At 44.8% G+C, this 27043-nt stretch overlaps 1 protein-coding gene across 1 annotated transcript in view; it reads left to right on the top strand.

The window, feature by feature from the left end:
• The window catches only part of RUNX1 (RUNX family transcription factor 1), a 243461-nt gene that overhangs the window by 132009 nt on the left and 84409 nt on the right, over window positions 1-27043 (top strand). The window contains exons 3-4 of the mRNA XM_065876105.1: window positions 18423-18461; window positions 24238-24491. Of these exons, the coding sequence (XP_065732177.1) occupies window positions 18423-18461; window positions 24238-24491 (293 nt within the window). The remainder of the gene's footprint in view (window positions 1-18422; window positions 18462-24237; window positions 24492-27043) is intronic.

The raw sequence follows: 27043 nt of genomic DNA, 5'->3' as shown, positions 1-27043 counted from the left end.
AGAAGCAGTTAAGAGTATCCCTACAAAGCTGCCATGTGAATTATTAAAGAATATAATGTAACAGCCCCCACCCCCCCTCCCTGTGTTCAAAAGATTCCCTGAATCCTAAATGAAAATCATACAAAGCTGAGGGGGCCAAAAAAAAGAAGAGAGAGAGAGAGAGAGAAAATGACTAGGCTTAGGAGGTGTGGAGCAGAAGTAGGCGTTTGCTGATGGTGCTAAAGGCTGCCCCATGACGCTACCCATCTCTGGGTTTTCCAGCATGTGCCCCTATGTCTTCAGACAAGGCAGCAGAAAATATACCCCTATCTGCTCGTTTCCATTCATTGGTAGATGGGCGGCCCTGTGCAGAGCCCTACAGACTTCTTTCTCTCCTGGAGCCCTACTCATCCCAGAGACAAGCTCCTGCAAAGCCCACCGCTCCCACGACTCCTGCAGTTCTAGGCCTGTCTCCAGCCTGGCCTGGGCCAGTAGAGCTCCCTGGATGGGAGGCCGGAGCTTCTCCCATGCCCCAGTTTGTGTCACCAAGGAATGTTTAGCTCAGATCCAATCGCACTCATCCGTCCATGTCCTATTTCTCTGGGAACAATGCTAAGATCGACCTGGTGCTTCAGATATGCATCAGACACGGATTCCCCAAACGTAGAGAGAATCCCTTCCCACCTCAACTTAGCCTGCACCCCAAAGACAAGGGAAGCAGGGGAAACAATGGTCTGTAGCTGTAAGATGAGGGCTCAGGCTGGGGCCTAGACAGATGAGTCTCCCTTGCTGTGTTTCTTTGGTTTTGATTTAACCAGAAACGTTTAACATCGGAGTGAGAAAAACCATACATTTGCATAACCAAAGCGTCCGCAGCTCCTGTTAGGAAGATGTCTCATCCAACTGCTGGCCAGCTGCGGTTATCACTGTGTCTGAAACTCAGATGCCATCTTAAGTGGTTCTGCAGGGTGTTGGCCATGTCAACCTCCAAAACCCTCAAGGCACCAAGGGTCAGAAACAGAGAAGTGTTTCCCCGGGCTCCCAGACTGAGACCCAGAGATTAAAAGGGCAAGTCATAAAAGGGGATATTTTTTCACCACTCAACACCTGCAAGCAGTTACCCTCTTGCTCTGAGACTTGGGCTGCCTCAGGGCATGAAAGGCTGGAGAGGAGGCGGCTGCTACAGTTCCTTATCATTCATTCATTCACTCATTTATTCATAAAAAGTATTTAATGAGAATCAACTCAGTTCCAAACACTTTTTTTGTTTTTATCCTGGGTGCTTTCCAGCAATGAACAAGATAAAGTCTCTCTCTCACGTCCACTCCACCCATCACTTGGAAGATGGAGGCAGGCAATAAATAAGTGAACACGGAAGTTAAATAAGACCAATGCAATGTCGAAAATAAATCAGTGTCGTCATGTGATACAAGTGACCATACAGGGGGAGGAAGTGGGGTATCTCTAGCTGTTACTCTAATAGATGACATTTGGGCAGCGTTGGGAAAAACTGGGGGCAAGGCAGGGGGAACAATTGGTCCAGGCACATGAAAAGATCTGGGAAGAGCTTGGTGTATTTGAGGAACAGAATGGAGGCTGAGACAGAGCCAGCTGAGGGATACAGGGTCTCTGTGACGTCAGAGGGGTGGCCCAGGACCTGGCATTCTCTGTACCCTGGAAAGCCCTCACAGAGTCTGGGGAGAGGAGACACAGGATCGGATTGACATCCGGTCTCTGGCTGTGAGATTACAACAGGGCTGGCTGGAAGGGCTGCTGTCCTTTCTCCCCACCACAAACTCAGCGCCGAGCAGACCACAGCTCTTCCTCTATGGGAGCTTGGCTTCAAAGGTGACCGCTAGGTACATAACCTGGTCAGATTCCCCCATCTCTCTGTGCCTCAATATCTGATCAAGAATAAGATCCCCTCCCAGAGCTGCTGTCTGCAAGACATCTGGTATTCGGCTTCTCATTTCATAGACGCTGGTTGCTGCCGTTGTTAATTTCAACTTCATTCCCTACGTTATCCCCATGAGTGCATTTCTGAAGCTGATTTTTACCAACTTTTTTCAACAAACATTTACGGAGCACTACTCTTTATCACCTGGGTCCTGTACCACCACAGGAGCAGTTTTATGCCAGAATCAGGAAGCATACCTTTCCCTCCAAATCTGATAGCTCCTACTTTCCCCAGGAAACTCCAACAAAGGCTTTCTGTACCCTCCTCACAGGTCTTGTATTGAAGTATTACGCAATATTGAACCGACGTGCAACATGCATAGCAGGAGTCCTGACTGGCGTGTGATTCACACACAAGCCCACCCGTAGTGCCCGATATTGGCTGGGTGAGGATGGAGCCCACTCAGAGGGCAGCGTCTAGACTCTGTCCAGTATGCAGGGAGCTCTATCCGGTGCTGGGTTCCAGTGGGAGAGGGGGAGTTTACTGTCGCGTCGAGGGCTAGCGATGGAGATGATGATGTGCAAGAGAGACTTCTGTCTCTGCGTGTCACTTTCGTTATGCGGTGCTTGGCTTCAGAAAGGCAGTTCATTTGTTCCTAGTTCCCAGAAGCCTAAATGAATTCCCCACCAGAAAAAAATAAATACGTTGTGAAAATGATCACCATCACTGATGATTCGAGCAGGAAATTACACAAAGGAGAAAACTAGGATCTGGGAGGGCCTCGAGCCTCCAGCTAGTTGCGGAGGTGAGGGTGCAAGAGAAGCAGAGCCCTTTGCTCACTTGCCAGACACCGGGGAGGCACGCGGCATGACTCAGGCACACCCACACGGTAGCTTTGGCTTTCCAAGATGGCAGACCGAGGGGGAGAGAAGTCTGTGAGCCCCTGAGGAAGAGACAGCTAAGCCAGGAATACAGCTGGTTGGTGGAAGCTGATTTCAGGGTCAGTTGATGTAAATCTTGATTTGCTTAAAACTGAATCCGCGGACTTCCCTGGCGGTCCAGTGGTTAAGACTTCGCCTTCCAATGCAGGAGGTACAGATTCGATCCCTGGTCGGGGAGCTAAGATCCCAGATGCCTCGCAAAAAAATAAAACAGAAGCAATATTGAAGAAAATTCAATAAAGACTTTTTGAAAATTATTTTAAAAAAAAGAAACTGAATCCGTTGTTTCACTGTCCATGCTGGCCTGCAGGTGTCCTTCACACCATAAAACACTGCAGGGTGGCCCAAGCACAACCTGGCAGGGAAGAGTTTCAAAAAGGAGGAGGAAGAAAAAGAGAAAGATGTGATGTGAAGCGAGGAAATTTGGTGAGAGGACCCAGAACCCCAAAGAGTAGGTTTGTATCTTGCAGAGATGTATCTGCTCCTCTGTACTTTCCAACCATGAGAGAAGCTCATCTTAGCTCTAGTGAAGGATGGCCGGGCTAGAGCCAGAAAGCCACGGGGAACCCTCCTGACCCATTTCAGCAGCTCACCACCCTCTGCATGTCCCTCTGGGGACGGGCAGGACATGAGACACAAGATCATCTATTTTTCTTTTTTTTTTTTTAAGAAGTATAACGTGGTCCCCATAGAGCTCAACATTCTCTGTGTTGGGGGCAGTGTGTGAGCTGAATTAAGGATTTGCCTCTGTGCCCCAGAAGGCAACAGTGCCACCTTCATCTGTCCCCATCTCTCCTTTTCTAGTTGATTTTCACAGATGCAGCGTTGGGTTTGATGTGAGACCTGCAAAACATGAGAAGCGAGAGATGAAGTTATAAACCTATCTGATGTGATCCAAATGGATTCCATCTGCTTGCCGAATAAAGGAGCTATAAATAACATGAGCGAGCATCAATTCCTCTTGTGAGGGTGGGCGCTCAGTTCCAGAGAGCGCCCATATCAAATGAGAGGAAAGCAGGAGTCTAATTAAGACCCTGACTCTCTGACCACAAACTGCACAAAAAAAAGAACACGGAGTTGGCCTGGCCTGCAGTCCATGCAGGGGGTCCTGTGAACAAGACCCCAAAGTCAGCCCCACCCTCAGTAGCCTTTAGTGCCAGCCAAGAGAGGCTGGCTGTTAGCATTTTTTACGCTGCCTCAGGATTCAGGTTTAATTTGTGTGGAAAACAAAAGGCATAAACTATTTGCTTAGAGTAATCAGTTGCATAATATCTTAAAGATAAATAACAAGATTATACCTCCTGTCTCCTCAGCATCCGTACATACTCGTGCATGCACACACACACACACACACACACACACACACACACACACACACTGGCCCCAAAAAGATCTATTATATCAGAAAGATCAATGACTCCTTCCTCTTTCTTTAGAATTATAAGTCTTTTACATATCCTGAATCATTGGTCACATTCAATGTATATGCAAAAGAAGTTCAAAGGCTGACTTTGACAAAGGGCATTTGGAGAGGGATGATAAAATGTGTCTGATAAAACACACACAAAAGACTTAAGCAATAAAGACTTACAAATTGGGAAAGCAGGACTTGGGCAGCGGGTGTGAAACTGTGTTATCTACAGCTTCAGCACTGAAGATAGTGGCCCCCAGCAGAAGGCTTTATCTGGCCTCCACAAGAATAGAGATTGCACCGGCCCTGAACTACCCTGTCTGCAAAGCCCAGGAAACACCTTGCAGAGGAGTTGATGCAATGTTTGCCATCCTGGCCTTCAGTGACAGTTAAATAGTGTTACAACACAGCATTGAGCAACGACCTTGGTATATCATCCAAGTCTTTGTTTTATAGCACTTTTTCCCCCGCTGGAGAGACAAATGGGCAATTTTGTCTGACATTTTTTGGTTCATTACTTTCAATTTAAATGATCAAAGAGAGAAAAAAGACATTCTCCCTTCTTCCTTTCCAATACAATTTTAAAAATCCCTTTCCGATTGACATTTCAAATAGGAGATGAGTCATATTTACTCTTTGCATCTTATTGCATTATTTCTCGAGATTTCCAAAGGATTCTTGGTATCTGTTCTTGGAGATTTATTACTCAGTCCCTGAAGTTTCTTCAGGGCTGGGGTTTAATTGATGTGATTGCAATCAGGAAACCACTTTGAAAGGGAAGAAATCAATTTAGTTTTTCGTGAGTTGTAAGTTTTCTGTAAAAAAATTTCACAAGACTATCCCTTTCTTAAAAGGAGTCACAACACGGCTGTTGACAACAGTAGCAGGTTTGGGAACAGGACATTAATTCACGGGTCCAGGAGTCCCAGATCGGCCACTGTTTCGGCACCTGGGAAAAACCACTCATTTTCAGAGCCTCCCTTTCTCTCTGTAAGATGAATGGATCGCACAAAGTCTTTGGTTCTTCTCAGTCTTTGCTCAGGTTCTTTTCATCTCTCAAAATGATCAGATGCCATTCCACAGAAGGGTGGCCTTCGAAACAGTTTCACCCTGATTTGTTTTATAATAATCCTTGAACTTTGATGATTGTGTCTGGCTTTTCCAAGTGCTTCAGCAGCGATGGTTGAATGTGATCTTCTTGATAAACCTGATGACAGTGGCAGCGGCTCTAGACTTGGCCAGTGAGGAAACGGAGGCACAGCCAGGTTAGGGGACCTGAAGAGTGTCACAAAGGCTTGTACACAGAGTCCCCTTAATAAAATAAGTACCAAGAAAAAAAAGACATTTTAGGCCAGAGGCTTTCAAACTTTTCTGAATTGCAAGCGACAGTAGGAAGTAAGTTGCATGCATGACTCAGGAGATGGCTCTATCAACCAAAAAAAGGGTTTCAGGAAGCAATACTTGTTCTTACTGCATGTGAGGCACTCTGTTTCCCATTTATTTCCTTCTATTTATTTTTCTTCCCTTTCTTGTATTTGTATAATAATATAATAGTAATCATTATTGTTTAATTTGAAACCAATGAATGGTCAAAATCTATGATTTTGAAGTCACTGTTCAGAAACTTTTCACATGGCAGTGTCTCGCTGTTTTCTAAATCAGGGACATACATCTGAGTTCCAGAGCGCCCCACAGGTGATACTGAGAGTGGTTCTCCTGTTATGGTTTTCTCTCTCTGTCAAGAGCCCCCAACCCACAAGGCTGTACTTAGGGTCAAGCCTTCCACTGTAGGTGGTTCATGACCCTCCTGGCTATGAATACACCATCAAGTCCTAATAAATAATGAATACCAATGACAACATTGAGACACCTGTTTGCTTTGTACTCCCAATAAAGTCAGAGGGAGAACCAGGGCTGCTCCCTAAAAATGGCACATGGCTCTCTAAATAAAGGGCTTTAATGCATTTTATATTTAAACCGTAAGGCCCTGGGCTCAAACCCAAATTGAGATGGGCTCTAATACTTAAGTACCATTCTGGAAAAACCTTTGAAATATTTATCCATCAATCTGGGCTCAGTGATTCTGAAGCAGCTCACTTCCTTGTGTCACATTCCTAGAGTAGACCTGCTTTACACATCCCCATGAGCTGGGGATGGGCTACCTGTCAGAAGCGAAGGCAGTCCCTTTGGAAAGTCATTGTCTAGGAAACTTCTTAAATAAGAAATATGAAGGACAACATTGTTATTAAAAATACACGCAACTCAAAGATTGATTTCTCAGTGCAGCTGGTCAAGTTCTTGCTTTCACTGCTCCATCTGCACATGGCCAAGGGCAAGCTCTTTAACCTCTTTAAACTTAAGGGGATAAGAGTTCCAAACTTAACAGGATTATGGAGAGGATTAAATGAGATAATGCATGGACAGCCCTTGCCACAATGCCTGGGGCTCAGAGAAGCTCAGCCTCTGAATGAACGTTAGCGATCATTCTTTTTTTTTTTTTTTTTGCGGTAAGCGGGCCTCTCACTGTTGTGGCCCCTCCTGTTGCGGAGCACAGGCTCCGGATGCGCAGGCTCAGCGGCCATGGCTCACGGGCCCAGCCGCTCCGCGGCACGTGGGATCTTCCCCGACCTGGGCACGAACCTGTGTCCCCTGCATCGGCAGGTGGACTCTCAACCACTGCGCCACCAGGGAAGCCCTAGCGATCATTCTTATTTGTCCACTAAAATTCTCTCAGTCATCATAACCCTCTTAGCATAAATAAAGGTTTCACTTTTGATAAATCAATTCTACAGCTTTCTCTATTCTCAGAGACAAGAAACACTTGATGGACTCCCAGAGGTCAAGTGACCTAGTCTCTTGTCTTCAGGTAAATGAATCCCCCAAACCTACTAAAACCTAGCATAGCCAAAATCCAATGCCATCGTGCATCGAGCTGCTGTAATGCTGTCCAGGCTGCTTCTGATATGATCAATTATTTCCTTGACATACTAAGTCAATATAAACAATTATATATTAGCTTTCTTTTAAAAAATAGAAAAAAATTTATATTTACTTTTAAAGATCCAAAAATTTGTCCCAGAGAGGAGTTTTGCTTTTGGGGGGAATGCCGATTTATAACACAAGTCAGAAATGCTCCTTTCCCTTCTGTTCAAAGTGAAACAAACAGACCTTCCGAAGAGAGAAGATTCTTGTTTCACAGGTTGCTACCAAGGAGTTATTTGAGGTCTGTGTACTTTGGATTGCAACATACCAAAATCTTAAAGATCAATAAAGGGAAGATATTTTTCTATAGAAGTTTTTATTCTTAGATTCAAGGAGGGGAGAGCTACTTGATAAGTTTCAGGTGATCCAGCATTTTCTAGATATTTATCCACACTTTTCTTTTTTAGCTCCAGATATTTCAAGCTTAGGAAAAACCAAAAAGAAAAGAAAAAAATTCCACTTCTACTGTATCCATTCTCTATAATATGCGGAGGCAATGTGCATTTAATGCCATAACTTCTTAGGGTATATCTGAATTTGTATCTGATTTTACTCATAAGAATTCTAGAACCCTTATAAAGTTGACAAATAGCAGTAGCCATAACATTCTCATAAAAAAAGTTTTGTTTTATGTTTTGGGGTCTTTTTCTTTTGCTTTTGTTTTCTGTTCTGGTTGGGGGGGTGGTTTTTCGTGCTTTACCTTCAGGCATTATCACATTTTTGCGAAAGGAGTGTCTTTGGGAGAGAGTATGATAAATCGAACTGTCATTTATCATAATCAAAAAAATAAATCATATACAAAAGTGAAAATAAAGCTTCCATGTAAGTTTCCTTCTCATTCCTGGTAAGCAAGGGGTTAACCTGAAGTCTTAACCCATTTCCACTCTAATTGGGAAGGATGGGTGGAAAATCATTGCAGTAACAGAATGAAAATTGCTAGCCTATAGATGCCCGAGGCAAAAAGAAAAGAAATGAATTCTCCTGTGAGCTTGGTTAGTGAGGAGGAAGGAAATCTCGATCTTGCACCTGACTTCATGTCATTGTTCAGTGTGCCGGTGTTAAATAATGATCTCCAGAGCAGTGTGTAGATCAAGAGGTCTCTTAGGCTGAGGTCACAAGGAAATTTCTGGACACTCTCCCTCATTCTGCTAAACCTGGAGTTGGCTCAGTTTGACAACTCAGCGTTGTGTTTACAGACACAGAGGGGATCCCCCAATGGCACACTGGGTAAAGTTTTCTTCTTTCGTCCTTAGAAGTCCATTTCACTATCTGGTGTCTTCGGTAAAAGAGAGTTCTTAGCTAAATAAATATTTCCTAATTCAGAAGTGAATAGGCTTGATCCGGGATATTTTTCTCCAAAGAAAATGTGAGATGCCCTCTTAAATCCTTAAATGGAGAACGTGACAATTACAGAACTTCTTGTAATCGAATGCTTTTTAAAAATTATTCAAATCCACATTTATATAAATACTTACTTCATGCCCCTTTTCAAAACTTACCCTAGAGTACTGTATTTCCCAATAATGCTTGTGAAATTCTCCTGGGATGGGTATCTTCATGGGCAATGGAATTTTTAAGGTGACAAGAGAAACAAGAATTATGGGAGTCCCTTGTAGTTGCTAAACATCGGTGAACTTCCAGATCAGTAGTTCAACTAGAAAAGAACTGGAGTTCATTTGAGGGCTTATTTGTCATCATATTTGGCCAGTCATCTGTTCCTTTGCTCTTGCTATTAAAATAACTACCAGTTTTGCAAAACTATATGACAAAAATCTTTGAGCTTGTGTGTTTAATCATTTTTAATAAGTTTTGGATCATCTCTGTATATTGCTTTCATTGTGCATATAAGTATAAATTGGCAATTAGCTAACAGATAATACCTATTTTTCAGCTGCTTTTAATTTTGTTAAAAATTATTTCACTCTTCCCTTCTACCTTTTAAGAAGAGGTGAACTCTCTAGAATTAGCACCATTATTCATTCAAAAAAGGCAGCAAAATTTGTTTCATTTTTTGAGTAGGTTTAAATTATAGCATTTTTCTAAGCTAGTCCAAGACAATCCTATCCCAAAGTTTAAATCTGATTTGACCATTGCTTGATTGAGAAATAAGCAATAATGTTTCATAAGAAATCTCCACAAAAATTGTTCTAATTAAAACAGACATTTTTTATTGACATATAGTTGCTGTACAATATTATATAAGTCCCAGGTGTACACTACAGTTATTCACAATTCTTAAAGTTATATTTCATTTATATTGGGTTGGCCAAAAAGTGTGCTCGGGTTTTTCCCTAAGATGTAGGTGAGGAAACTGAGACCAGCGCAAAGTAAGTGACTTATCAAACAGACCTACAATTAACCCCCAACCCTCCTGCCTATGGCAGTTTGAGAACCAGTTCGGGAAAACCTGAACGCACATTTTGGCCAACCCAATAGTTATTATAAAATATTGACTATATTTCCTGTGTTGTACAATATATACTTGTTAGTTGTTAACAAAATTGTTAATATTCCACTTCAGTGTCTGGAACCTTATCCATAAAAATGTGATTGTTACTGGAACATCAAATATATAATATTTAATTTTCCTATATTATTACTGTAATCTGAAAATTTGTAATTACAATGCAGATCTTAGGATTTTTATGAAACTTAGAAAATGTAATTCTGCAATTACATAGAATGATTGCTTCCACTGTTGCTGATTTTTTTAAGCTCTTTTTAATTTCATACTATGACATGAAATTTTAAAGCTTTTGTGGAGTATAATTCCATGACCTCACAGAAAGCAGGATAATGATAGTCTTAGACCATTATTCCATATAAAATTCTGTTTTCCAAACCCGAAGATAGAAGGATTAATACAAAAGGATTCATCTTGTCTGAATGCCTGTAAAAACCCTCTAAGACCAACAGTTGGAAATTTATTATTTAATTGATCAATATAGATATCTCAGCAAGTCCTTCACAGATAATTATACTTCTTATACTTGATTCTTAGGTAGACTTCCTATGTCTAGGACAGACTGGGGAGTCAGCACCCAAGATTTATCTCAAGCCTTTACATTCTCTTTCTAGAAAGTTCTGCCATAGTTGGGGAAATTTCTCTACCGTCTGTATGGGATCATAGATAGAAAATTTTTTATTTCAGTGGGTGGGAAAAAAGCTCCAGTTTGATGTACTAACAGCTGTAATAATAATGGCAAAGAGCCTTTAGCTTTTTATTCTAAAGGAATTAAACTATGTTGTATACTCATATTATGTTTTAGTTATTATATAATACAGTATACAGTGAAACCTCGCTAGTTGGGTTGACATGGAGAAAACAGAAGTAGTGAAAAGGATAATTTTAATATTTTAAAATAACTGTAGTAATAAGTTATAAGTAACATTCATGAGTAAATATGTGTTTCTCTCTAATCTCAATCCTATGTAAATTATAAGTACAGAACAGCAATATATTTCTGTTATTTTCTAGAAGATGTAGAATCTCAAAATTATTTGTGTGGTTGTTTAAATCACAGATCCTCAGGCCTGCTTGAATGAATAGAAATTACATATGTGCAGTTAGAGGAACCCTATGTAAATTGGTAACACCCTTAGAATATATTATCTTGAGTTGATTCTATGTTCCCCTTTTTCTTTCCTTTCCCCTCCTCACTCAAAATCCAAGTTCACCCCAGCCATATGCTGACTTCAGTCAGCACCAGACCAGGTCAATTTCTCACAGTTCCAAGTGACGTTTATATATAAAGTTCACCGAGCTGGAAAGCCTTCTTGCCCAAGGCTCCCATTTTGTAGGTGAGGAAAATGAGACTGGTACAAAGTAAGTGACTAATCAAACAGACCCACAATTAACCCCCAACCCTCCTCCCTATGTCTAGCAGTTCGAGAACCAGTTAAACTGACTCACCTGATTATTTTTAAACATAAATGTTGCAGAAGGAAAAAAGTTAGACCATCCCAGGTCATAATTGCCCCAGTGAGAGAGTAAAGATAAACTATAAACACAAGGAATAAAACAAAAGCGCTTGATTTGGGGAGAACTCCCTGTGGAAGGACCCGTGGGAAATGTGGACCAAGACTCCTGTTTATTCATTCAGACATTCATTCATTTATTCTTTTCCTCAACTTAGAAAACTTGTGTTTTGTTTCTAATTCATAGAAGCAGAAATTGTTTTAAATATACTAATTAAAATGTCTAAAGTAAAGCAGACTCTAAAAGTAACTTTTTTAATAGATGCTACTTCTATCATTCACCAGAAAACTTGACTGCTGTAACATTCCCCAATTAAGGAACTCAAAGCCATAGAAAAATATGTAAATTCACCTCCCTGTTCCTCGAGTGTAGTAGACTTTGAGACACTCCTTGACACTTGGGTACTTTCCATAGTGCTTGCATAGGGGAAAACACTCAAAGAGAGAACTAGTTTCATGCACAGCAAGTGGTTTCTCAGCTTCTCATTTAAATGGGGCCAAAGACAATGTGGGGAAGATCCAGACCCGTTCTAGTGTCCACGCATCAGCCCCTCGACCTCTGTACCCAACCCAAAACACTAAGCGGTGGAAACCAGGTATGCTTGCTCTTAAGAGATGCTCGGACCCAATCTCCCAATTCCTCCTACCCCCCTTCCCCCCTTGGTGTCCATACATTTGTTCTCTATGTCTATGTCTCTATTTCTGCTTTGCAAATAAGATCATCTGTACTATTTTGCTGGATTCCACATATATGCGTCAATATACGATATTTGTTTTTCTCTTCCTGACTTACTTCGTTGTGTATGACAGTCTCTAGGTCCATCCACATCTCTACAACATATATACACTACTGATACTATGTACAGAATAGATAACTAATGAGAACCTACTGTATAGCACAGGGAACTCTACTCAGTGCGCTGTGGTGACCTAAATGGGAAGGAAATCCAAGAAGGAGGGGATATAGGTATATGTAGAGCTGATTCACTTTGCCGTACAGTAGAAACTAGCACAACATTGTAAAGGAACTATACTCTAATAAAAATTAATAAAAAAATAAAATTAAAATTAAAGTCAAAATAAAAAGAGAGAGAGAGAGAGAGAGAGAGATGCTCAGACCTTTAAAGGTTCCAGCAGCCCCGGAGGAACAAATGTAGTGAGATAGGGCCTGTGGTTTCTGTTACAGACCTGACTCCATGTTTCTTGGTTGTTTCTTCTGAGGACTGGAAGAAAGACAGGTGGGCCCACTCCATAACTGAGGCCAGGAGCTACCTCATCTTTGATTCGAACTCATTTTTTAACCTGGAAGATTGCTAGCAAATTGACATATTGAGTGTTATTTTTTTGTTTGAAAAATCTATATGCTATATTTCTAAATAAACCTGTTAGTAGAAATTGCTATTTGAGAATATCACTGAATCACTTTGCAATCGTTTTGAAGTCATGAGCTAGTAAAACCTCTTGTTCTAATCCGTGTTGCCTATATGAATTTCATAGAAAAACAAGTGTATTGGAAAAGAAAGTGTCAAGAGATACTTTGGTAGTATTCTTTCAGAGTCAAAGAAACCAAAGCGTATTGTATGGGCTGTGGCATCGGCAGCTGGTAAACATTAAATGGAAATGAACACTGCGTGAGGTGGACTTGTAGCTTATCCGTGGCTATGAAAATGCTTTAGTGGCAATGACAGTGGTCAGCAGGCCTTTGCAACTTAGTTGTTTTCACCGTGTGTGTGTTTCCTTATGACTACAAGCCAATCAAGTGATGCTGTAATAAAATCCTGAACTTCGCTTCAGGACAGCTCTGAGGGAAAATGAGTCAAGGAAGATGAATTACTTAATGGCCTTTGCTAATAGCAGGTTAAAAACAAGGCTCACTTGAGCACAAGCAGAATAGCAACAAAACTGCTCTTCAGAGGGAATTGCGTTTTGAGTGGTTGCCCTTGAACCGCACTGCCTAGTAGAGTAGCCACTAGCCACGGGTGACATTTGGGGACCTGAAACGTGGCTAGACCGAAATGAGATGCACTGTGAATGTAAAATACACTCAGGAATTTCAAACTTACTAAAAAATAGAAAAAGAATGTAAAATATCTTATTAACAATTTTATATTGATTACATGTTGGAATGAAAGTGTTTTGGCTATACTAAGTTAAATAAAATATATTATTAAAATTAATTTCACCTATTTCTCTTTACTTTTTTAATGTGGTTATTAGAAAATTTTTAATTACATATATGGCTCATATTACATTTCTAGTGGACAAAGCTGCTCAAAATAAGAAAGAATGCCCACATGGTTTAAAGGCAACTTGTCAAGAACTAGTAAAGAAATTTGATAATAGCATAATGATATGAATCTTGCAAGGTTGGTTTAGCTTGCTGACTATGTCTCCAGGGGCAAATTGCATGGGTTCAGATTGGGCCAATTACTGAAGCTCAGTTTCTTCATCTGTAAAGTGAAGGGAATAATTATGGACTGTTTGCTGCTAGCGGGTTAAATGGAATAAGGCATGTAAAGTTATTAGTGTGAGGTCTGACGCACTGATAAAAGGGAGCTTCTATTATCATGGTTGTCTTGGTCAACTCAGGGCTGCTATAACAAAATACCATAGACTGGGTGGCTTATGCAACAGAAATTTATTTCTCATAGTTCTGTTAACTGGAGGTCTGTGATCAGGATGCCAGCATGGTTGGGGTCTCGTGAGAGCCCTCTTCCTGGCTTGTAGTTGGCTGCCTTCTTGCTATGTGCTCACATGATGAGAGAGAGAGAGAGAGAGAGAGAGAGAGAGAGAGAGAGAGAGAGAGTGAGAATGGCTCCAGTCTCTTCTTACAAGGGCACTAATCCCATGAAAACCCCACCCACATGACCTCATTTAAACCCAATGACCTCCTAAAGGCCTTACCTCCTAATACCATCACATTAGGGTTTAGGGCTTCAACGTATGAGTTTGGTTGGGGGAGGGATGCAAACATTCAGTCCATCCCATTAGTTTTAAAAGTCCAATCAGAGATAGATTTCATGTCAATTTGCAATTTGCAATGTTGTTTACAAAAACCTTTTTTTTCAATTTTAAAAAATTTTTGAATAGATTTATTTATTTTATTTATTTATTTTTGGCTGAGTTGGGTCTTCGTTGCTGTGTGCAGCCTTTCTCTAGTTGCAGCGAGCGGGGGCTGCTCTTCCTGTGGTGCATGGGCTTCTCACTGCGATGTCTCCTCTTGTTGCAGAGCACGGGCTCTAGGTGTGTGGGCTTCAGTAGTTGTGGCACAAGGGCTCAGTAGTTGTGGCACACGAGCTTAGTTGCCCTGCGGCATGTGGGATCTTCCTGGACCAGGGCTCGAACCCGTGTCCCCTGCATTGGCAGGTGGATTCTTAACCACTGTGCCACCAGGGAAGCCACAGAAACCTTTCAGAGACTGCAGTCCAGTGTGTGCTAGGCACAATGTTTGCTGGGTACTGAGCAGTTGGCCTTGCCAACTCTGAGTGGGGTCCTTGAACCAGCAGCAGTGGCATCAAAGGGAGCTTGCTGGGAATGCAGCGACTCAGGCCCCTCCCCAAACCTGCTGAATCAGAATCTGCACTTAACCAGATTCCCAGGGGCTTGGGATACACCTTGCTTATCCAGTACTGTCTAGTATTTGAAGAGGAGGGAGCCTCACTGGTAAGGTATCCAAACTCTAGTGGTTATGTGTTTGTGTGGGGTGAGGGTGAATCAGAAGAGAATGACACAGGTACAGAGTTGGCTTGAGGAGGGCCAATAAAAGACACCCTTGCTCCCCAATGATCCAGAAGCACCTGTGAGACAGGCAAAGTCGAGCAGATGGAGACCAAACTATCAGCTTTATCACTGACAGGACTTTTGGAGAACAGTGACTTGGGTGTGTGGCTTCCTGCCACTGAACCCCAGAAACAGAGATTTATAAGCACACAGGCAGCATCTCCCTAAAACAATAAGAGGAGGGGAAGGCATGCTCCGTGTGCTAGTTTTCTGTTGCTGCCAAACTAGCAAATGATCACAAACTTAGCAGCTTACACAACACCCATTCCTCCTGTTTTTTCCACCAGCACCTATAATTTTGTTCTGTCCATTCCAAGCTGATTCCTGATGTCTACCCCCAAACCCATCCTCTCTGGTCTTAACTGCTACTAATGGCACCTGGGCCGGAAATGGGGGAAGACCCCTCTCCGTCCCTCACCTCAGTCCCCCCTTTTCTGTCTCCATTGTTTCCACCTTAATGCTCATGAGTCCTTGCCTGGCAAGGCTGTGGCTTTCCTACTCCTTCTCTGCCCTCTCTAATTCACCTATCCACCTCCGACAGATTTATTTTCCTAAAATATGTATTCGTTATGTTATTTCCCAGATTTCAAGGCTCTGATGAAGCCCATTGCCCTCATGTTGAAGTTCAGATTTCTTTAGGTTGTGTAAGCTGCCTCTGACCTGCGTTCACGTCTGCCGGCGTCGTGTCATTTACGAGCTGCCACTCCCCAACCTGATCCCCAGCCTATACTCCAGCTGTACTGCGGGTCTGTGTCATAACTTCATCCATGCCTTTCTCAGGCTCATCCTTCTGCCTGGAAAGGCTTCTCTCCCCACTCCCCACCCTAAGCCTTTCCTCCCACCCTCCCAAGCACCTGGTGAAAATCTATACGACCTCTAAGGGTCAAATCAAATATCATCTCTAACCAGGAGAGAAGTCTTCCCAGAGCCCACCAGGTGGTGCCAACCCCTGTGCCTCCTCCCATCAGCTCCCTGCACCCTACACACGTGTCCATCATCAGTCTGACACTCCATCGCTCTCACTTATTGACCAAAGGGACCCTGACCTGCTCCTCAAACTTGGTAGATGGCCAGAAATAACCTCAGATATGACTCCTAAATATTTGAGATTTTGCAGGGTAAAGAATTTCAGGGCTATTTTCTGATGGAGACCTTGAGACCGGGGGATAAAAGTGAAAGATGAGATCAGAGTTAATTTTTCAGGAGGCTACAAAGGACACCGATAAAAATACATAGTTGTGGTCTAAAAGAAACAGCTCATCATGTGTGTAGACCCGTATGTGGGGATGTGTGTGTGTGTGTGTGTGTGTGTGTGTACACAGAGATCAAGCGTGAAGCAACTTTGGGCAGGTTTCCTAAACTCTCCAAGTGTAAGGTTCCTGGTCTGTAAAATGGGGTGGTAATGGCACTGTTGCAAGGAATAAACTGGACAGGTATCCGAAAGCATTTTGGCCATGGCCTGGCATACAGCAGCATTCAGTGGAGAGAGTGGAAGAATGTGCTCGCTGGAGTCAGCTCTCACTGTCATGAACATCCAAGCCCTCCCCTCTCTTACAGTTCAGGTTCTAGCACCTTTAACAACTCCTTGGGCAAATCATTACAAATCTTTACAGGTATGACTTCATGTACAGAAACCCATCCCTTCTCTCTTCCCTCCAACACTCCCCAGCTTAATGGCGTGTCCTCAAAGCTACTGACGCAGGGCAAACTAAGAAAGCTTTCAACAGACCGCATGCACACCTTTCAAAATCCACTACTTCTGCCTTTGCTTTTAGGTTTAGAAAAAAAATCTTGGCTCTTCTCTCAGAATCACTGAAATATTAGGTGTGTAGACAAAACACTTGCCTTTCCACTCTGCTTCTCATATTTCTCAGGCTCAGACATGGAAAGGCTCCTCGGGGTCTCAAGAGAGAATTTCCAGAGTGGTTAGTTTTGTTGGGTCTCTTTAGTATAAACTCAGCTGCCTGCTCAATCTTACTGTTGTGGATTTCCCCCGACCCCCATGCCTATTAAAACTAAACTTACTAACTTCCGGGTACGTTTGTTATTTTTTGCCTTATCATTCATTATTAGTGCAAATAATTCTTTCCCTGCTCTGTTTTTTAAAAATCTTTATGGAGTCACTTTATGTACTTGTAAACCACAATCTTGTGTGTGTATGTGTGTGTGTTTGTGTGTGTGTGTGTATGTGCGTGTTTTAAGGATGCTCCTTTAAGACTACACATACTGAATTCCTTTCATTTTTTATCATAGGGCAGTCCTTCAGAACCCCTTATCATTTTAGTTGCCTTTTTTGCTTTGGCAAAAATATAAGACTAAGGAGCTGAAAATCTTGTTCTCCTGCCTATTCAAACAGCATCCAGAAATCTGAAATAATTACCTCCTTTCTTAGTTTTAAAGGTTTTATTTAAGCTATGTTATACTAATGTTGTGCAGTGGAGTTGAAAGCTTTAGGTCTGCAGTATTTGAAATGCTCAAATCCTAAGGCTTTGAAAAATGCTATTTCCTCCACGTTAATCATTCAGTGCTGACCATTACCAATATACAAGGCTGATGGAATAATTTCACATTCAGGACATTATACATAGATATTCAAGGGAAAGAGGAATAGCTTCACATGGCTTTGCTTAATGGATCTACCTGTGACTTTACCTGTAACTGTACATGCAGCGGTATATAGTAATTCATATATGGAAATTATCACATGGCAAATATTTTCAAAAATGGTTGATATCATCTGTTACTTTAAGAATGAAAGCTTTCCATATAAATAATCTGCCCTCCTAGCAAAGGGAAAGGAAATCAAGCAAAGAGGGAATCTTTCTAAAATGTCCTATCATTGGAGGTAAATTATCATAACATTTATCTACTACTTTGTTTCTTTTAGAAGGTGTATTCCAAATTGTTTATTTTTATCACTTTGAAAACTATTCATATTTTTACTTCTTGCATTTAGCTTCTAGCATGTTACAGATTTTTAAATGTTTTTGTATTAAGTTAGGGTTTGGTTTTAATTTCACTATGAATTGTGATCCATCCCTACATTCTCCAAATGGATTTTTAATGTTCATTAAATAATCACATTTGCATCACATATAGAGCTTGAAAGAGGTGATTCTATGAAAGATAAAGATTCAGTATTACCTAGCAATGAAAAACATTGGTCAAAGGTACATAAAAATCATATGCATAGGTAACAGTTCATTTTTGATATAATGATTTACTGTTTTAAGTTATTTTTGAGCCAAAGCTAGACAATATGCAATAAAAATCTCCAGTGCTAACAAAGTGTGAGAGGCAACAAGCTACCAAAAAAAATGAGAGGGGGGATTTAGTTTTTACACTGGCACTGATTCCAATTAAAATTAAATTAATCAACTTATTTGGTGTTTGCTGTCAGTATATTTTTAAAATATTAAAAATATTTTTATTTTCCTACTTTCTACTTTTTCAGAATGTGTACATGGAATGAATCCATCTAGAGACGTTCACGGTATGTTAGATTCCAAATTATATTTTTAACAAAATATGCACCTTCATATATGCATATATGACATTTTATCCGTGTATCGCTATAAATAACTCACGATATAAATTAACCAAATAATCAACACTTTTTTTTGCTGATTCAAAAATACTTAAAAGCTGTTTTCTATATTGTAAATGTCAAACATATAAAATGTTCCGATGAAACCTTAAAAGATACCCTCGGTTCTACAGCATTTACCACAGGTGCATTCTGCTGTTTATTAAATGACTCTATATGACTCTCTAAAAAAGAAAAAATAGAGCTTGGCTTCTATGTGTTATTACCTAGTTTATTACTTTTGCTATAGCAGTGCTAATGCAAAATTTTTATGAGAGTAAAATGTTTACTAAGCATCCATAATTTTTTTAAAGATTTAAAAAATTTTTTTCTCAGTTTGCTTCTTGTGAGTTGTAAATTGATTTACAAAGTTAGTGAAATAGTCACATATCAACCGCGGGATCCCATGGAAGTCATTACATAGAGGAAAGACATAATGGAAGAACTAAGGGATCTTGTCCGCAAAGTTATTAGACTTCAAAAGTGAAATAATCTCAAATCCACTGGGGGAAGGGGATGTTTAATTAAATTCCAATGTTGAAAACTGGACAGTGTGTATTGTACATACATTAACATGTATGTTAGTCTTCAACAAAATTGTTCTCCCTCCCTGTGACATTAGTACAAACTGAAGCAGTTTGGTCCAGAACCACTAGCAAAATACATTCTCTGTATTTTTATTTTCATTAAAATAGTCACTGAAAGCAGAAATAATTCTTTTAGAAATATTACATTTTTAGAAAAGTAATTTTAGAAATATCATATTACAGAGGGGGATTTTAAGAGAATGGTTGAGTCTTATTTATTTTTGAGAGGGTTTTGAAAGAGGGAAAAACATGAAATAGATATTTTCTGAGCCCTCCCCATAGTTATATATTTACCTAAAGTTGTAGAAAAAATGTCAATAAGCTGTTGTTTTCTGGTGAAATTGTTTTTTTTTCTTCCAACTAACCAAATACTGCTTTTTAAATTCACTGTGAAAACTTACATTTCATTCAGTCAGTTGATGAGCCTTTTTGAAATTTCCCCCATGCAGCAAATTTGGAAGAATCTGTCACACAGCATTCACCCAACATACTACTTCGTTATATTTTTTGTATTGTATTATGACAAAAGTAGGTTTTAGTATTATTCCAGGGGAACACCAGGAGTGTATACTGTAATGTTTCCTTTCCTTTTCTCTTAAGAGAGGCAGGGAAAGGGAAATTCTATATCGCCCCTTAAATGAGCGCTTCTGGTGGAAATGAATTCTTCATTTCGTACATGGTTACTCAACTTCATAAACTATGTAAAAAGCCCTTCAGACTAAGGGGTTCCGGGTATCCTTTAATTGAGCCCCATGCTGCCTGCTTTGCATTCATTTTGGTCCCTCGATAAGGAGGGGCAGTGTTGTTTGTTTCTGGTTTTCAAGCGTGCACCGCGCAACGCAGTTATAACCTGCGCAAAGTCTGGGGAGCCCCAAACGCCCGGTGGCCCGATTCAGAATAAATCAGCAAAAGCTTTCCTTGCTATTATCATCCGTGTCTGCGTTCGAACTTGGGATTTACTGGTTGAGACTCTGAGCTGAGCAGCGCGCTGCCCTTGAAAGGGTAAACCTGGTGCATCTACCGCTGTACCTTACTAAGGGAACTTGATCCCAGCCCGGGAGACCGCAGCGCAGGTTGCGCCCCGCAGCCCCTCGCAGGGTTTAGGGTTTCAGGCAAACGGTCGCAGCCCCAGAGGAGCCTTCTCTGACCTTTCCGAGCGGCGGCATACCCCAGACCGCTACATCTCCAGAGTCCCAGCCCCTGTCCGTGGGGGTCTACGGGGATGCACTTGGAGGCGGCCCCCAGGAGCGCTTGATCGGCTCTTAGGGAAATGCACTTGAGCTGAAGCAAAAAGATTTCACTCCGCCCGAACTCGCCTCTAGAGCGGGCAGCGTCGAGCCCCGACGCAGAGCGACTGTGGCCCCGGGCAGGAGGGGCGGCAGACAGGGAGGTTTGGGACTGCGCAGTATTTGGAATCCCTCGGCCCAGGTGGAGAGAGGACGTTTGGGGTCTTTACACCTAAAATGCGGCTTCTTCAAAATTACTTTTAAAGAAAAAGACAAAGGCGTTTTCTGAGACCCCAGACCCATGAAAACAAAATGCAGCTGGGTCCTGGGAGCTCCCAGACGTCCCGGGTTTTCCGGAGCGAGGGGCGCGAGGGGACCGGCCCACGTGGGGAGAAGCCGGGCAGGATGGAGGGCGCCCGGGACGCCTGCAGCACCGACGGCCTGGGACCGGCCGACGGCGGGGTTCGGGCAAAGGGGTTTCGAGAAGAGACCCTAACGCGCGCCGGCCGGGACAGCCAGGACCCCTGTCCGAGGGTTCCCTGGCCGCCAGCTGCGCTGCCGGTATAGCGGGTGGTGTGTGGGGGCGGGAATGCCGCGCAGGCTGGCTTGGGCGGTCATTTCCTGTCGTTTCTTCCCCAACTGAAGTTCGTACAGGAGACCTAAAGGCCGCGAGAAGGCCGGCAGAGCCCCGCGCCGTCGGGGGCGTTCCCCGGCGCGCTGCAAGGCCACTGGGCGCCCGGGGCGGCGAGCGAGGGCGGCTGCTGCCCCCTAGCGTCCGCCCTGAGCCCGCGGTCCGCAGCACCTCCCGGCCTCTTTGGGCGTGGGGCGAGGGAAGCTGCCTGGGCGCCCGGAAAGGCCTCCGCGACTGGCTCGCCACGGCCCCTGCCTCCGGCAGGCCACAGCGCCAGAGCCCGAGGAGAGTCCGAACCGGCGGCAGGGAGGGGACCCACGGGGGGAGGGCCAGAGACCCCCGCCCGGGGAGTCGACGGGTGGGGGGGAGTGGGTGAGCGCCTCCCCCGAGGGAGGGAGCGGGTGGGCTCCGCGCGGAGGGGGGAGCCCCGCGGCCGGGCGGGGGCGTGGCCCCTCTAAACTCCGCGAAAATGCCCGCGGCGCCGCGGGGACTGGAGCGGGGGAAATTCCCGCCAGCGCGCAAAGCCGGGGTGGGCTTAACACCCGCGGCGGCTCGCGCGCGCGGGCAGGGAGCGGAGCCGGGGCCGTTTCCGGGGAGCCGGAGGTGGGTGGGGAGCGCGGGCGACCTGGGCCTAGCGAGGGAGCCGACGCTCCGAGGATGGGGAGCGAGCCGAGCGGATGCTTTCAACTTTCTTTCCAGTCGCTTGTTCTTTGGGGTCTTTTCTAACTACGAAACTCCTTTGCTCGCCTCTAAACTCAATCAACCTGATTAAGGCGCGCTGCGTAATTAATCCGCAGCCCAGCCGCGGCGATAAAACACCAATTAAAGAAAACAAACCAAGAGAGAAAACTAAAAACACAAAAACCATGGAGACCGACAACCGTCTGGCCTCATTAAGTGAATCAGCGCCACTTCGCCGCAGCTGCCAACGGGGCCGTGTGGGCGCGCTGAACGGCTCCGCGGCCGGGCCCTCGGCCCTCCGGCCCCCTCGCGGCCGAATCCCATCCACGCCGGGAAAGCAGAGTCTCGGCCGCGGCCGCGCAGGGCCTGGGGTCGCCCGGCCGATCCGGCCCCGGTCTCCGGAGCCTCGCGGCGGCCGATTCATCTCGATGGCTCGCGGGGCGCCTCCCTACGGCAGGTCTCCGGTCCCGGGCTGCTCGGGGCTCAGCAAGCTGCCCGAGTCCTCCCCAGGCCGGCAGGCCTCCTCTTCTCCACCTCCTCGGTCCCTGGACCGCGGCCGCCCCTGGCGAGGCGGTTCACTGCAGCCCCAAAGCAGGCGGCCACACAACCCCCCGTGTGTGCAAAGCCGCAGGGCCGCGGTCCGCAACGGGGCGGGGCCTGGGGCGAGCGTGGGAGCGTGTGCGTGTGTTCGTGTGTGTGCGTGGATGCAGATGCGCGGGGAACGCCGGGTGGCAGCGGCGGCGGTGGACTCTCCACCCCGGCTGCGTACAGTAGCGCGCGGCGGCAGCGGGGGCGCGCGGGCCAATTCCAGGAGCCCGCGGCCTCGAGCCGCGCCCTGGCTGATACCGGAAAGGCCTGTGATTGGCCAGCGGCCGCCCCTATGCAAACGAGCTGAGGGAATGGAATTCCTCGGGCCGGGCTTACAGTAAAAGCACGTTCATTTCCAGGCACTCTCATTCATAGAGCCAGCGGGCGCAGGCAGGACGGGCGCCCCGCGGCCTGACCCAGCCAGGGCACCACGCTGCCCGGCCCTGCGCCGGCAGGCACCTCTTCCCGGGGCTCCTGGGGACACCAGAAGAAAGTCAGTCTTTGCTGTTTCTCCTCGACCCGCGTCGGAGCTTCGATTTTTATTTTTCTTCTTTCTTTCTTACTTTTGAATGAACTGGTTTCTTGGCTGGATGGTTCAACTTCTTTCCTGGGTGTGAACTTTCACCCGGTTGTTTCCTTTGGCAACTGCTGGAGAAAGTGCGCTGTGCTTCGAGGCGAGTGGTGAAGTTGCGTGTGCGTGACAGTGTGCGTGCTTGTGTAACTGGAGCCGCCCCGTCTGTTTCGATCTGCGCTGCGGAGCCTCCTCACAAGGCCCGCTCCACCTGCTGCGGTTACGCTGTGATCGTGGGTATTGGCGCGTCTGAGTAGTTAACCGGCCGACGCTGGGGCGACGTTGGAGGAAGATCGTCTCGTTACTGCCCAAGTCGGGGCTGACTCACCGCAGTCGATGCAGACAGAGGCTGGCTTCCGAAGAGTGCGTGCCTGCGTGCGTGTGACTCGGCTGCTGTTCACCTCCCACCAAACCACAGGACCAGCCGCAAACTTAACCAACATCCCCAAACCCGAGTTCTCAGATATGGAGAGCTGAACTCTAGGTGTCATTGACTTGGACTTTTTTTTTTTTTTAAGATTAGCTTTTCTTTGAAAAGCTGAATTTTCTGAACTGAGCATTTTGCCAGAATTTATTGAGAACATGACAAGTACTTCTCGCCCAGCCCTTCTCCAACTACTGAAGCTGAGTTTCAAGGCTACTTAAAAAGAAAGAAAGAAAAAAAAACCTGCAGCGAACAGTAATGGATTTCTGTTGTGTTTAAATTCTCTACAGATTGTGTTGTAAATATGTTATGAAGTAGAGCATATGTATATATTTATATATATATATGTGTGCACATACATTAGCAGCAGGACCTTTGGAAGTCTCAGCTCTTGCTTTTGAGGACCGAAGCCAGTTTTGCATGATAAAAAGTGGCGCCGTATTTGGAAGACACTCCTCGTGTATTTTCTGTTGTGTTGGACTTTAGACAAAACTCACCTGGGAAAAATCTGACAGGCAATTAACTACTGGAACTTCCAAATTATGTATTTGCTGGTCCTTTTGCTCTCCGCATAAATATTTTAGGAAGTGTATGGGAATTTTGCCTCTGGGAACTTTGGTAACAGCCAAAGACTGAACTTAAAACTCTCAAAGCAAGACTCAGAAGATCGTCTCCCTTGGCACTTGACTTTGGATTCTGGTCGCCCACTTTTTAAAGCACTGAGCGGTCGGTTGCTAAAGAGTCCTGCGTGGGTCTGAGGCCGATCGGCAAAACTAGAATTTTCCCCCTCCTGGACTGTTAGTAACTCTTAGTCTGCCCCCTTCCCCAGCCACACCACAGCAATAAAGCTCCCTGAACTTGTATGTTGGTCTCCCAGGAGCTGCTTGCTGAAGATCCGCGCCCCTGTCGCCGTCTGGTAGGAGCTGTTTGCAGGGTCCTAACTCAATCGGCTTGTTGTGATGCGTATCCCCGTAGATGCCAGCACGAGCCGCCGCTTCACGCCGCCTTCCACCGCGCTGAGCCCGGGCAAGATGAGCGAGGCGCTGCCGCTGGGCGCCCCGGACGCCGGCGCCGCCCTGGCCGGCAAGCTGAGGAGCGGCGACCGCAGCATGGTGGAGGTGCTGGCCGACCACCCGGGCGAGCTGGTGCGCACCGACAGCCCCAACTTCCTGTGCTCCGTGCTGCCCACGCACTGGCGTTGCAACAAGACCCTGCCCATCGCTTTCAAGGTACTCGGCCCGGAGCGGGTGGAGGGAGGACAGGCAGAGGCCGGTCGAGGCCGGGGAGATCGAGGAGGGCAGCGGCCAGGCAGGCGGGGCCGGGTTCAAGAAAGGGGCCGGCGCTGAGGCCTGTGGTCCATCCCCCTGAGCTCGGGAGACTGGGGATGCTGCGTTGCCGTGGCGACCCTCGAGGGGCCCGCCTTAACCGGCCGCGGCGGCCTCCAAGGATGGCCAAAAAACTCTGGATGCCCCCAAAGACGTCCACTGAGGGCCGGCTGGACCTCTCCCCGGCAGGGGTCCTTAGCTTTGATCTAAAGTAGGAAAAGTTATAACCCAGCAGGGACAAGCCTGTCTGTCAGCTCCTCTGCTTCTCTCCCCGCCTCTGGCTTGACACCCAAACCATTCTGAGGGAGACGTCAGGAAATAAAATAGAGATACTTTTATACCTTCGGGTCAATGTAAATAAACTGACAAGGAAAACTGTCAAGGCTTTCCACTTCCACCCCCTCTTTAACAGCCCTGTAGGAATTAGCAGGTTCAAAGTCCACGGCGGGAGTAGTTAAGTTTGCAAAAGTTTTCTGAAGAGTTTTTTCGAGCTTCTAGGCTGCTCCTGCCAGAAGCCGCAAGTAGCGAATGCTCTTTCTTTGCCTGGTACCCCACTGAACGTTATCGCCGACTCACCTAGCTTAAGCCCGGGCAGCGGAAGGAGGCAAGGCTGTCTAGCATGAGACGGCCGTCTAATCCGCCCGCTTTGCTGTTTGAGGAGGGGGCGGTGTGGACCGGATAACTTCAGCCGAGCAGCTTGAGAGGTCCTCGTTCACTTTTCACCCCTGATCTTGCCCTAGCTTTGAGCTCCCTATAAAAACCTTGGCCTTCAAAGGGGATACATAAACAACCCCGGGCGTTTTTAGACAACCACCGCCACCCTGGCAGCAAACAGCAGACATTTCATTTCGGCGGTGGGGATTCAGTTCTTCTGTCTTGGGTGAGTTGAAGAAGGGGCAGGCTTTTAAATACAATCAGTGCAGTCATTTCCGGTTCATTGCAGGGACTAAGGAAAGCAGGTGGGGGGGGGGGGAAGCTGTAAAGATCAGCTACTCTTTTTTCTTAAAAAAAAAAAAATCTGGTTAAATAATTGTCCCCTTAAGGGGCGATTAATTTAATATAAGCTTTTTATGGTTCCAAGCCTGTGCTGGATCTTGAGTTAGTGACAATGAATAATGTTCACTTTTTTAAAAAATTACTGTCAGAGTTCTTTATTTTTAAGCTTTACATACCTTCCAAACTTAGATTATGACTTCTAAAACAAACAACCAAAAGAAGTGCAATTGTCTGTGTCTGTAGAATTGCCTCCGTTTTCTGAAAGCAGGAGTTTTTGAGGGGGATGAAAATGAGGATAAGTTTGAGCAGCCACTGGATGCTTTCCTGTCCCTTCCTCGAGCTCTGTAGGTTTGGGTTAGGAGCCCATTTCAATTTGAAATCACTCTAATCCCTTTACATAAACAGACTCAGCAGGCAGACCTCCTCAGCTCTCCCTCAGTTCCAGAGGACCTGACAGGGATGGGCCCTGGGGTCACTTTCAGATAAGTACAGAGGGGAGGAGACAAGCTGATAATCAACCAAAGGGTCCTTTAAGACCAGGTGCTCTGGACACGCCAAGGGTGTGGGTTCTTAGGGATCTGTGGCTTCCTTTGGGATAAATCAAGTCTCTTCTGTATCTCTCCTCCTCTACTAGGGACCCACACCCCAAGCACTAAGTGATTAAGCGAGAATCTTCAGACGTTAAAGCGATGTCGTTTCTCAAGCCACCACATGAAAGTATTTATTTTCTTCTAAAAGAATGAAAAAAAAATCATATAAATTGTTTTCATGAGCCATCAGGGAATTCCTTTTAGCGGAAATCTTAATAACCATAGAAGTTTCCGTTTTAAAATGACTTTTGACAATTCACTTTTAAAAAAAATCTGTTTTACTGAGTGATAGTTTCTAGGTTAAAGATCAAGGTATAGGTCTCTTGAGAAAAGTTCAAGTGGGTCTTGAGAACATTTGGGGCAAAGGCAAGGACAGCAGAGGAATCAGACCACTCGATGAATAATCTGTCTCCGCTCCCGTCCCCATAAAGAGGGGCCTCTTTCGGAAGGAGACCTGCTCTTTGCATAACGGAAGGAGCAGGCAAATTTTCCAAGGAGGCAACAGGCGCAAAGATTAGGGATAAAGCAAGCCAAACGTGAATAAAGTGACTGTATCCGACTTGATTCATTCACTGTGTGTCCCTGAATCCAGTCTGTACTCATCTTCCACCACCTACCTCCCAAGCAGTTTCTATAGAAATTATTACTTTAAAATTTGGATCTTATATAAGCCTCAGACAATCTCTTTAAGAAGTTAATCAGTAAAGAATTATTACATTCCCTGTATTAAGGAGGAGGAAATGAAAAACAGTGATAAAGTCTGATGATATTGGTGAAAAGAGCATTGAAGTGATTCTTTAGGAGTCTTCTGAATACGTGTAAATCCTCAGCTTTAATCTTTGAAACTAAAGGGAGATTTCAAGTTATGAA

The sequence above is a fragment of the Phocoena phocoena genome, chromosome 4, assembly GCF_963924675.1.
Source record: "Phocoena phocoena chromosome 4, mPhoPho1.1, whole genome shotgun sequence".
In the NCBI taxonomy this organism is placed as follows: Eukaryota; Metazoa; Chordata; class Mammalia; order Artiodactyla; family Phocoenidae; genus Phocoena; species Phocoena phocoena.
The sequence above is the reverse complement of the archived record's forward strand: the minus strand, read 5'-3'. Positions and strand labels throughout refer to the sequence as shown.